At 33.7% G+C, this 11,863-nt stretch overlaps 1 protein-coding gene across 1 annotated transcript; it reads right to left on the bottom strand.

Moving 5' to 3' along the window:
* Positions 1–1,085: 1,085 nt before the first annotated feature.
* Positions 1,086–11,447, bottom strand: LOC108721436 (uncharacterized). Its single transcript, XM_018445984.1, has 9 exons — positions 11,084–11,447; positions 5,388–5,781; positions 3,366–3,588; positions 2,587–2,723; positions 2,294–2,500; positions 2,027–2,209; positions 1,822–1,950; positions 1,553–1,754; positions 1,086–1,479 (listed from the first exon to the last, which is right to left on the bottom strand). Exons 2-9 carry the CDS (start codon positions 5,514–5,516, stop codon positions 1,403–1,405), a joined length of 1,287 nt encoding a protein of 428 aa, XP_018301486.1. The 5' UTR covers positions 5,517–5,781; positions 11,084–11,447; the 3' UTR covers positions 1,086–1,402.
* Between the last annotated feature and the right edge of the window lie 416 nt (positions 11,448–11,863).

Raw genomic sequence — 11,863 nt, forward strand, 5'->3', positions numbered from 1 at the left:
CAACTTCCTTCCGCTTGACTTAGCATTTCAGAGTTTCATTAAACAATAAATGATGGCTTATCAGACTCGCATGTTCGACAATACTAAGGATACATCAAGAAATAATATTAACTTCACCAAAAACCTTCTTTCTTTTTTTTTTATTAATTCACTTCGGTATTGTTGTAGCCGGATTTATGTCACGTACTCACACGTAATTATCTTCCTAATTCACAAATGAATGCACATAGTCAAAACTATATTTCAAAAAATTGGTCTTCAGTAACTTCTCATATGCTATTGAGAGATATTGGAACACATTCGTCTAGATTTTTCTATATAACCGTATGCGAAATAATTACATGCGAATACTGTTTAATTCTCTGTACATTCACTGCCTATAGTTACGTAAAGATTCGCTGAAAAACAATTCATTCGCGTGTACCAAAGAGCCGAGACGCAACAAGTTTCGGAAAGCTCACTTCGGTTTATACCTTTTCGTCATCCTAGATACATATAAAAATAATGCTCGTTTTTTGTTAAAAAAATTTGATCAAGCTACTACAATACTATCTGCAACGGTGAAAATTATTTGCCGCAGAAAGACTAACATGTTTTACCATCCCATTTAACTGTACATTCAACTGTACGGTGCATGTGTCGCTAAACTGAAAGTCGGAAACATATATCGCCAATGAATTGGTTTGTCAACCGTGCAAACCAAACTTATTTAATTTTACAATTAGAATGTGTAGTTACTTTTCTATCATTTTATCACACTGTTTGTTATTCGTTACATAATATTGTATTGTATTTACATAGACATCCTGTATTTATATATAGTTTTCTCTACGATCTAAAGAACTCTATTATTTCACGCTGAAAAACTCGGAGAAATGTACAATAGCGTATCACGCTACAAAATGTAGAAGAGTAGAAAACTTTCGGTATACGCTGCCGTTACTTAAATATAAACATTTTCCTAAACATTACAACCGAGAATTCGTTTTCCAGGCGGCTGTCGACTTTGTACTTTCCATAGTATTTCTGAACTATCTTTCTCGCTACATCGCGTTTAGTGTTATTAAGAATTGACGTATCTAATCTAGGTCGAATACAGAACGTTCGTCTCGCTAACAATAATGTTAATACGCTTCGAGTTATTGTTCGATGTAAGTAGCTTCATTCAGGCCACGGCACGCTCACGATAGTCTCCTCTTCTCAATGCAATTGCAGATCAATTGAAGATCACGGTGGATTATTGTTCCACTGGATACCCATGCGGTATCATAAATAGTATCTTTCTATGTACATGTATAACGTGTACTTAATTCATTAATATTTACAAATACACAGCTTCTTAGATTGCGATTTTTATCCATGTGAAAGTCTCTTTTCAAGCGCGAGTTTTTTCTAGGTTCGTTTACTGCTCGCTGATGAAATTGCGCTTCCGCCATATTTGCGACTTGTCATTCTTTCTCTGAGCAATATCACTTACATCTGCAAGTGAGACGGCATGGTTACGAATTTACAAATAGAAACTTTACACGAGAGATCTTACATGAGACTTTACCTGTCGCACCGCGATCCATTTCCGTTGTCACATCACCACTTAACGGTTCCGGTAACTTGATCTTATTGATCTGTTGCTGATTCTGCATCTCAGATACAGTTGTGAATATTATGTTGGTAAAGTTCTTCAGTCCGTTATACGATTGTTCCAATTGTTTTAACTTGCCAATTAATTCCACGTCGGTTGTGCGTACCTCGTTCATCTGTATTAATTAGAAATATTGACGATTAGCAAAATGCCGATCAATAGAATCCTATATTGATGTGCACCTTTTTTGTTAATTGCTGAATCGATGCTAGAACGGAAACCTGCTCAGACATTTTAACGCACTCCCCTTGCAAAGACATCATTGTTGTGTTAATGGCCGCCGTTGCTTCTTGAAGTGAAACTAATTTTTTCTGCAACGATAAAAAATGAGATGTAACAATCTGATATTCCAAATATGTATTTATTATAAAATCACATGATACTTACGCGATCCTTGCCTTGATCATCGGCGACCCATTGTAATTTGCTCGACAGGGTCTCATTAACATGCGTTAAATTATTCATTAAATGAGATATCGTGATGTTTAGTTTGTCAGTCTTAACTTGCGTTTCGTCAGTGCTCAGTATTTGAGGCTTTTGAGTAGTGTTCGACAATTCTAACATGGTGTGCTACAAAAACACGGTGATGAACGTTGAACAAATTAATTTTATTTCTACTATTTTCATTTCCGCTTCAATATTGATCGTATTTACCTTAATACTGCTAATGTTTTGTTGCATAGTGGTCTGTGCATCCTGTACCCTCATGTTCGTCTCTTTTAGGGTATTCACTGTGGCCCCGAGATCCCTTATTTGACTACCAAATGTTGCAACGCTAGTTGACAACTCATCCAAGCGTTTCGGCAAATTGGCCATCTCGGGCGCGGCTTGAAAGTACTCCTGTATTTTATGTAAGTCCTGCTAAAGTATCGATCCGGAAGGGTGTGAGTCATTCCGGTCAGTAACCGGTCGCAACCGAATTATCGATGTTACTTGTGCGGTTTTACCTGTACCGTAAAATTATTTATCTGCTGTTTAAGATCGGATAGTCTGGAGAAAATTATTGTTTGATTATTCTGGAGATCTCTCGACAACGAGTGGCATTTCTGTAAAGCATCCGGAACACCCTCGCTGCCCGCTATCACTGTAATGTAAAAGAGATTAAGCACAAAAGTGCAAAAAAGTAGAATTGTGTGATATCATAACGACTCTAAGTTCTGAAAGGTTCTAATTAAAAATATTTACAGAAATCGATTTTTCGTGCATTGAAAAAATGTACTAAATTTTAATAAAATATTTATTGGAAGTACTAACTAAATTTCCTAAATGTAAACATTTATTACTTTAACTATTATTTTTTTATTAAATAAATACTTATTTATTGTAAATAAATGTTTAATTATTTATGAAAAATGTATCTATTAGAAGCTTTTTCATCCATTTCTCATGATAGTGTTTATGTTTCTGAACAGCGTATACTTACTACAGCTGAATATTTAAACATCATACTTGTGCTTTCAAGAAACAATCATGATCGTATAAGGTAGTTATTAAGCACGTTACTTCAAAAAGTTGCCGTAAATTTTATATTATTTTAAGATTGAAACTGACGGAATAGCTCTACCCTAAGATTTAATAATTTTTTGGTCTCAATGTACATTAGATATTTAGATATAAAAACAATTATATTGTATATTAATTCGAGTTAGACATAAATATCTTTTTCTCTAATTATTAACTTGATTTAACCGCTTAATGCTGGACTTTGCAGATGATAGACCAATACCTTGGTCTAACTCGGTTCGCAGAGCGGTAAGCTGTTGACGAACGTCGATGAATAGCCATATCAGACTGGCGGTCGCTAATACAGAGGCACATGCCAAAAAAGCGTTACAAGCCTTAAGGAACCCGGGACAAACACGTCCCCTTCTGCCTCTACACTTGCGTCCGTTTCTGGTGGAGACATTCCAATATTCCGAACGATCGTCGCTGCTGTCCGTCAACAATTCCTATAAAAATGTAAGAGAAACAAATGTATTTCCTATTATTCATTGAAAAAATAATAACATAATCTTCGTTTATATTACAGTCATCATTTCTTTTTATAACTCAGATATTATTTCTTATCTTCCTTCTTCACACTGATTTTTGTTTTAGATTTTCAAGCACATTAGCGGAATATTTTTCAATCGACGAATCTGTCAGTATTCATGTTTTGATTCACACTTTTATCTCATTTTCGGGGAACAGTGCAAACATTGACACAAATGATTTCGAGAAGATAATTTGTTTTCGCGTCTTTGGTGTAAAATCTACGCTGGTGCCAAATGTATCTTTCATTATCTATACATTACATATTTGGGGAGAATCTTACTTCATCTATCATTTATTTTTCATTGTTCGCCTCGAGAACCGCCTCGACGTTATTTTTTGCGAAGAAAAAATCGACACCGAATTTGCGAAGAAGTGTTTAGAAAAAAGTGTTTAGTAAAAATACAAATTTTTAAATTTATACTTTACTTTCTAAACACTCCTTCTTTACTTTCTAAACACGCCTTAAATTTTTTAATTTAAGATATTTGTATGTTTACTTTCTAAACACACTATTTACAAATCTTTCACTGAGAATTATTGACACACATACATCTTTATTTTTCGATATAGTTACCGCCATTTTTCAAACTCTTATTAAGTCTGGAAATCTACTTTTGTATTCCTACATTATAGAAGTCTCAGTCTGCCAGCCCTTTGAACCAACGTCATGATATCTCTTCTTTCATCTCATATCATTGTCAAACTTCTTCCCGGCTAAATATTTCTTAAGGAAGTTGTAAGGGCATAAAAAAAAACACATATATTAATATTTTTGAATTCATAAAGTACTTATATAAAAAAATTGAGACTTTTATCGTTATTTTATAATACATTTTTATATATTTCTATTAGAGTACAAATTTAAAAAATAATACTATTTATTGAAATAACTTTTGATCCAGATGGTCAACTGTCTCTAATTTTTTTTGTATTATTTTTAAGTGCAATTTAGAATAATCTGTAATTTTTTCAAATAATTCTTAACATATTGCATTTGCCTTACAACCTCCTTAAGACCGGGCATTCAATGGAAATTAGATAAATCATGGTTTTTTATAGTGACAATATGCTTGTGACTCAATATGTTTATGACAAAATGTCATGAAATGATGCCGTAAATTCTCGGCAGGTCTGACGTTCATTGATGTTCACGGTGACCCATGTTTTGGATTTTCTTCTGACTGGGAAAAAGTTTGACGACGTTGAGATGGAAGAAGAGGTTCAACCGACACGATTCAAAAGACTGGCGGCAGATCTTTGAGACGCGGAAATACAAAAATTGATATTTCCATAGTTAATGAGTGTTTTGAACAACTATGGCGATCACTACGTCGAAAAAGAAAAATATAATATATGTATATAAATAATCTCACTGAAACACGGAAAAAACAATTTTGCTGAAATATCTAAAAATTTGAATAGGTACAAACCTGAAAATAATTTTATTAGACTATCAAAATAATTACGTAGAAAACTGAAGCATGAGTAATACTGTAAAAAGTTTTAACATTATATAGCAACCCGTTTGAGTATCCTACATAATTAATTTGATGGTCTAACAAAATTATTTTCAGATTTGTATCTAGCTAAAATTTTAGATATTTCAACAAAACCGTTCTTTCCGTGAAGATTTGTAAACAGATATTTTTAAATAAATTTAAGGCCTTTTGTATCTTTATTTTTTCCGAACATCCCTTGTAATTATTTTACTCACCTGCGAGCTGCGTTTCCCGGAACTCCGGCGAGAGATAGCGTGCGCCGGTGCGAGGGCATCGAGTTCCTTCCTCTTCTTCATCTTCTTCGTCGGCTGACGAAGCGGCACCGTCACCGCCACCGAGTCCATCTCAAGCAAAACCGCGCCGCCTATTTTTTAGGATATCCTTGACGAATTCCCGATTAACACACTTCACTTTCAACGTTTCTCGATAGACACTGCACGATCGCCGTGAGTTTGGAGAATCGTTCCGTGATCATTTCTTAATTATTAGCTAACAACACTGCTTGACCGCCAAAATTTGCGCAATTTCTCGATTACTAAACGAGCTCAAACGATGCGACTGCTTGGAATTAATCGACACAAAAATCTTCGCTTCAGTCTACATCTTCGTCTGCGAAAATATCGAAAATTTAATTTAATAAATATCGCTTTCTCGCTGTGCTTTCGGGGCTCGCAGTCATTCAGAGAGCCGATGCACTTTAATTAATTCGCAATTCTCGTCCAAATATTAAATGTATCTCGTACATCTATGCATATCCGTTAACTGATCACTGCTTCTAAAATTAATTATATTTCACGGATAAGTGACTGTATTACAAAATGTGTAATAATTGAACGATATCGCGACCAAAATTATTGCTGGTATCAGCGTCAAAGCAAAATTTTACAATACTAATAATAAGTAATTTAAAACTGATTAACACAAATATCTTAGTTAAAAACAACTGATATAAAGCACATTAACGCATATCAATGTAAGTGCTAAGATTTCTCAAGCAATTTTCTTTGACAAAGAAATTAATTTTAAATTAAACGCTCTATTAAGCAAATTGTTAGATAAAAATAGGATTATAAATTACATTTTAATGTGATATTAGGCAAAAGTATATATATATAAGAATGAAAACTCTTGGTGAAAAATTGTATAATAATATTATAATTTTAATCAACGTTTCTCAATAACCCTTCAATAGCACTATCTTTTCATCTCGCCGACATTTTTAGTTCAGACGTCGATCTTTTTATTAAATAATTTATTAAATAAAAATGTCCAGCAAATATCTATTATTATTTCATTATATCACGTTCGCGATAGTTGTATATCTGAAGAGCCAGATTTAAAACTCTTGATTAAAGTTTAATTAGGAGTCTGTTATCGCAATGAAGCGATAATCGTAGCACATGATAAACGATATATTACAAACAATGCAAACAAACCAACTGCACAACCAGACACGTTCTTATATCACAATTTCATAAATACAGGAGAGGAATTGAAATATAGAAAGTGAAGTATAATCTCGGCGAGAGACGAATTTTATAAGCGGAGAAAAAAATAATCCTACACGTGATTGCGTCATGAAAATCAGGAGATTAGGCTTCAGAATTCAAGAAACTAAGTGGACGAACTTTACGTACCGAACGTCACAACGACGCGTTCGTCACTGAGGCAAGAAGCTCTTATCAGCCGGCCGGTACCTGATCACCTTTGTATTCGCACACGTATGTATGTACACATATATACCGATCGAAAAGCTGAATCTGAATTGAACACACATGACACGCAACGATGCACAGTGACTATTACATCTTAAATGAAAGAACGACCGCATCAAAATTGCTCAACAGCAAGAAAAAGGCAAAGAGCTGGCTTTGATAAGAGCAATCGTTGTCGTAACGTTAATCTTTCCAAGGTTCTCTTTATATTTATACTGCGGTAGAATTATTTGATAAATGCGATAACGAACGCGAGATGTGCTTTAAATGTTTGGCCGTCACGCTCGTAAGAATCTGATACAACACATAGATATTTTGCAAACGGAATTTAATTGTTGATCCTAGTTATGGTAATTTGATAATAGAAAAGTTAACACTTCGCTTCGCGAGTGAAGAGTTGGAATCATTGATCTCGTTTTCTGTTTTAAACATAATCGTCCAAAACGGATCGAAGAAAAACGGAATATACAGTGTCGAAATTAATTTTAGATAATGAAATCGATTAAATGAGAGAGAGAGAGAGAGAGAGAGAGAGAGAGGAGTTAATCCGTGATTAACTATATTAGAGTTATTTTTCTTCTATATTAACTTCGAAATTCGAAATTAACTACGAAGCTTCAAAAAATTTATTTGTAGAAAAAAAATGAAAATAATTTGTAAATTTATAAAAATATATGCGTTATTATTAGATATATTAAATTAATAAGTACATAATTTTGATTCTTCGATTTTTAATGTCGAAACTTCGAAGTTCGATGTTCGAATGTTGAAACCTTCAGTTCAAAGTAAAGCACCAACCTTACCAGTCTTACTACTGATAGTCTTCTTGCGAACAAAATGTACAAGTACGAATGTCAGTCGTATTGGACTTTTTGTCTTTTTGTTTCAACTGAATGGATTACTTAACCACGTAAAATCGGCGTGACAATAATATTATCATGACATTTAACCTATTGACAACTCATTTGATATTATTATTATGTAGTTGAGTGATGAAATTATTATAGCTAAAACGAAGCAGCGAAAATTCAATGTTCAAAAATTCTTCTAGGGCCTCTTGAATGTCCGTTCTTATTTTAACGCGATTTAAAATTCAATTTAAAGGGTTTCGGGTGCGACATTAATTCAATATGACATGGGTCGGTCGTCTGGATGGAAATACGTCGCGACACAATTACTTGCCCGCGGCCCTGAACTCGATAAGATATCGATGTGTGAGGAAAAAAGTCAATTTTGTCGTTCACATTTAAATATTGCTAGTTTCAAAGTAACCATATATTATATATTATTCACCTACTATTACATTATCTATGAAATAAACTCTTATAAGACTTCCGATAAAGTAAATTTTTCAGGCTAAAAAAATATCACAGCTTTTCATTGAATTGTTAAGGATAGGGAGATCCAAGAAGGAAGATAAAAAAGAGCAAGGTCGAGGGAGAAACCGTTGCAAAGCAGAATTGAAAAGTCTTGGAATTTTATAGTTGTATGAACGTACAAAATTTTAATGCACTGAAACTTCAAGCCTTTGAAATTTCGGCGAATTTACGATAAATACTAAAAGACAAAATCTGTCGAGTATGCACATCCCGCGAGTCGACGATCAAACAAGTGCGATTTTGCATGCATAATGAATTAACGATAAGTAATCGACGACTCGATCACAGTAATAATCGATTCCGCTTAATCGCCACGGCTGAAATCCTCTTTTCATTGATATCTAATTAAACCGCGTGATTGCATTACGCTATCGTGGACGCATTTTTTGCAGAGTCATGTATCTTCAAATCCTCGTTTTGTGCACGACGTTGCGTGTCGCTTGAATTGTATGTTTCACGAAGAAGTTGCGATAACGCACAACGAGGACGAAGGAAAGGAAGCAACTAACTGCGTATATCGGCAATGCTAATGACAAACGTTAAATACCTTGCTAATTAAGTGGATGTTGCTTAGTCGTCAGTCCTCGCGCTGATATACACAGAACTTTCGTACGTAACAGCTGTATGACTAATTCCGTCGATTAATTAACATTTAATACTGCATGAAGCATCAAGCCTTTCATCATCGGTATCTCTTACATACACTCTGCAGATTACTCGCATTTTAAAAGTCTACACGAAATGTACGGTGTATTTGCCGTTCTAATAAAGTATCTAAAAATTAATTAGACACAAATCTAAAATAATTTTATTATTTTAGACTATCAAAATAATTATGTAGGACGCACAAACTGGTTGCTGGAATGTCTAAATTTTTGCAACATTGCCCATTATATATATGCTTGAGCGTCCTTTATATAATTATTTTAATATCCAACAAAATTATTTTCAGATTTGTATCTAGCTAAATTTTTAGATACTTTATTAGAATTATTCTTTCCGAGCATAGGTAGTCGACTATCTTATGAAAGTACATTCGGTATTCAAAAGTATATATTGATAATTCAAATATATTCAATTCAGGGATAAATAAAAAATACGAATCAATTACTAAATGAAATAATAAACGAAAACAAAGCAGTTGATACAATACATTACACGCGCAATCTGCATATATCTGAAGTAAATGTATTTAAAATAAATTACATACACTAAAAAAATTCTAAATTTTAATAAATCGTTTGTACACTGAAAAAAAGATTGGCTGCTGCAGCAAATTAGATGGTAAAATATGGCATAGCATTTTTAATTGGCTGCAGCAAATTTTTGGTTGCGTTAGCCTATCCGCAATGTCAGTATAGGATTTCGATAGGCTAACACAACCAAAAATTGACTGATACAACCAATTAAAAAAGAACCATAAATTCGATTTAATAATAATTTTTTTTGAGTAAATATTTATTTATTGTAAATAAAGTTTAGTTAACACAATTTAAATAAATATTTATTAAAATTTAGTACGTTATTTTTTCAATGTATAAAATTATTATGCCAACATTTAACTTTGATTGTAGTTGGCTTCTTCTTACTTACTTAACAATACACTACGTTTGTTAAATTCTGAAGAAAGAGAAAACGCGATATCGCGGAAGTAAGTATCGACTCAATGCCGGGGTTTCCGCACACGCGTGTCTGCTTAAATATTCATTGCATTTGCGTCAATAAGGGAGGTAGAGTCACGATCGCAACACTATAAACGTGTAAGCTCGTGCCAACGGCACGCCTCTTTTTCCGCTTTAATCAGGAAAAGCATCTCTTCTCACATGAATAAATAAAAATCAGTCGAGAAAAAAGAAAAAAACTACAAACTAATTTTCTCATGATCAGCGCCAAATGTTATGTGATCGTGCGATTCTATGACAAATAAGTTAATAACGAAAGTTGGAAACTACCTCTCGTATGCTCTCATAGAGACTAATCTTTTAAATGTAAATCTATGTAAATGCCAGGGACGATTTTACGCTCCTCGTATATGCTCCTCGCGGCATGCAAATCAATTTTATCTCGCTCGCTCTTTCAACATTATCTAATTTATCACTTCTATTTTATTTTATTTGCTTTCAACCTTTAATTTCCTCTTCTTCTTTCATTGCTGAAGAAATTAATCTTCTACATTAATCTCATTCAAATATAAAAAATATTTTTGCGATCGTTTTTTTGTTCCAATTTCTATATTTATTTTGTATGCATTCGTGTTTTTAATTTTTTAACTACGAGATATTTAATCCATTATTAACGTGAGATATATTAATAGTTACATTTAATAATTTTATATTTAATAAAACTGCTAAGGATTAATATTTTTTAAAATCTAGATTAAAATCTTTTCTCAAATATATAAAATATTATTAAATATGAGGATTAACATTTTACATTAATAATGGATTAAATATCTCATAGGTAAAAAATTAAAAATCAGAGAAGTAATGTACCTTTTATTAATCCCTCGTTAATATTCCCTATTAATTTATTCATGGTTAAATATCCTCTCTCTCTCTCTCTCTCTCTCTCTCTCTCTCTCTCGATCGCTCCACATTCGATTTCCGAAACCTATAATACCTTCCTAGCATTTACCGCGTTCGAGGTCCATATTTAATAATCGAACGAGGATATAAAGTTCGAACAAGATGAAGACGAGGCAGAGGAGTAAGAAGAGGAACAGGAAGAATGAATATTGGATAGCAAGCTCTCACACAGAACACGCAGAACTTGACCTACGAGAGGGATGAATTATAGAAGCGATTCTTAATCGATTACCGCGCGGCGGACGGAAACGGGCGGACGGCACAAGCGGCGATGGCGACGTCGTCTCGTTTTTCTCAGGCAAGAATTCTTAAGGAACGATCTGCGAATTGCGAAGAAACACAACGGAGTCCTGGACGACACACTCACGTCGACAAAACACCGGTAATATCGCGAAACGACGCGCGGCGTCGCGACGCGGCACTCTCTCGCCAGCTGCGCCGTCGTCCGATATATCGACTCGTTGAGGGTTGGTGGGCGACTGAAGTCTCGCTGGAGGGGTTTCCCTGATAAAAACCGTACTGCATATAGGGAATTTTGAACGGCAACGCCAAGCGACATCGAGCGCCAATTTGATAAGACAATGAATTGAATTTGATTATTTTTATCACGACCATGTGTGAAATATATATTCTAGGATTTCATTCGGGATAGTGAAAAAAACACGAATAGTGACTGTGAATTATACATTTAAAAAATGGTACATAATTGCACTGAGAGAACAAAAATTGATCATTTGATTAAATTAATTTAATTGTCATTATTTCTTTCGTTGAAGAATATACGTATTTAAATCAAATAATATGTTTGACTTAAATACATACATTCAAATGAACAAATGTTTGACTTAAATACATACAGTCAAATGAACAAATTTTCTTCTGAATGTGAAAAAGCAGTAATAATGAATTCTAGTAGTAAGGAAATGTATGCAGAAAATAGTTACAGACTACTTGAAACTTGAAAATCATAATAAAGAGTATTTAATGTTAACATTAAATTAGTGTATACAAT

This window comes from Mycetomoellerius zeteki, unplaced genomic scaffold (assembly GCF_001594055.1).
Source record: "Mycetomoellerius zeteki isolate Tzet28-1 unplaced genomic scaffold, Tzet1.0 scaffold172, whole genome shotgun sequence".
Classification (NCBI taxonomy): domain Eukaryota; kingdom Metazoa; phylum Arthropoda; class Insecta; order Hymenoptera; family Formicidae; genus Mycetomoellerius; species Mycetomoellerius zeteki.

Excerpts from the sequence above, each read along its gene's own strand:
- LOC108721436 (XM_018445984.1), bottom strand. The coding sequence starts at position 5,516 with ATGGACTCGGTGGCGGTGACGGTGCCGCTTCGTCAGCCGACGAAGAAG. Across the intron at positions 2,210-2,293 it reads AAAACATTAGCAGTATTAAG|CACACCATGTTAGAATTGTC; the intron begins GTAAATACGATC and ends GTGTTTTTGTAG. Across the intron at positions 1,755-1,821 it reads TTCAGCAATTAACAAAAAAG|ATGAACGAGGTACGCACAAC; the intron begins GTGCACATCAAT and ends TAATTAATACAG.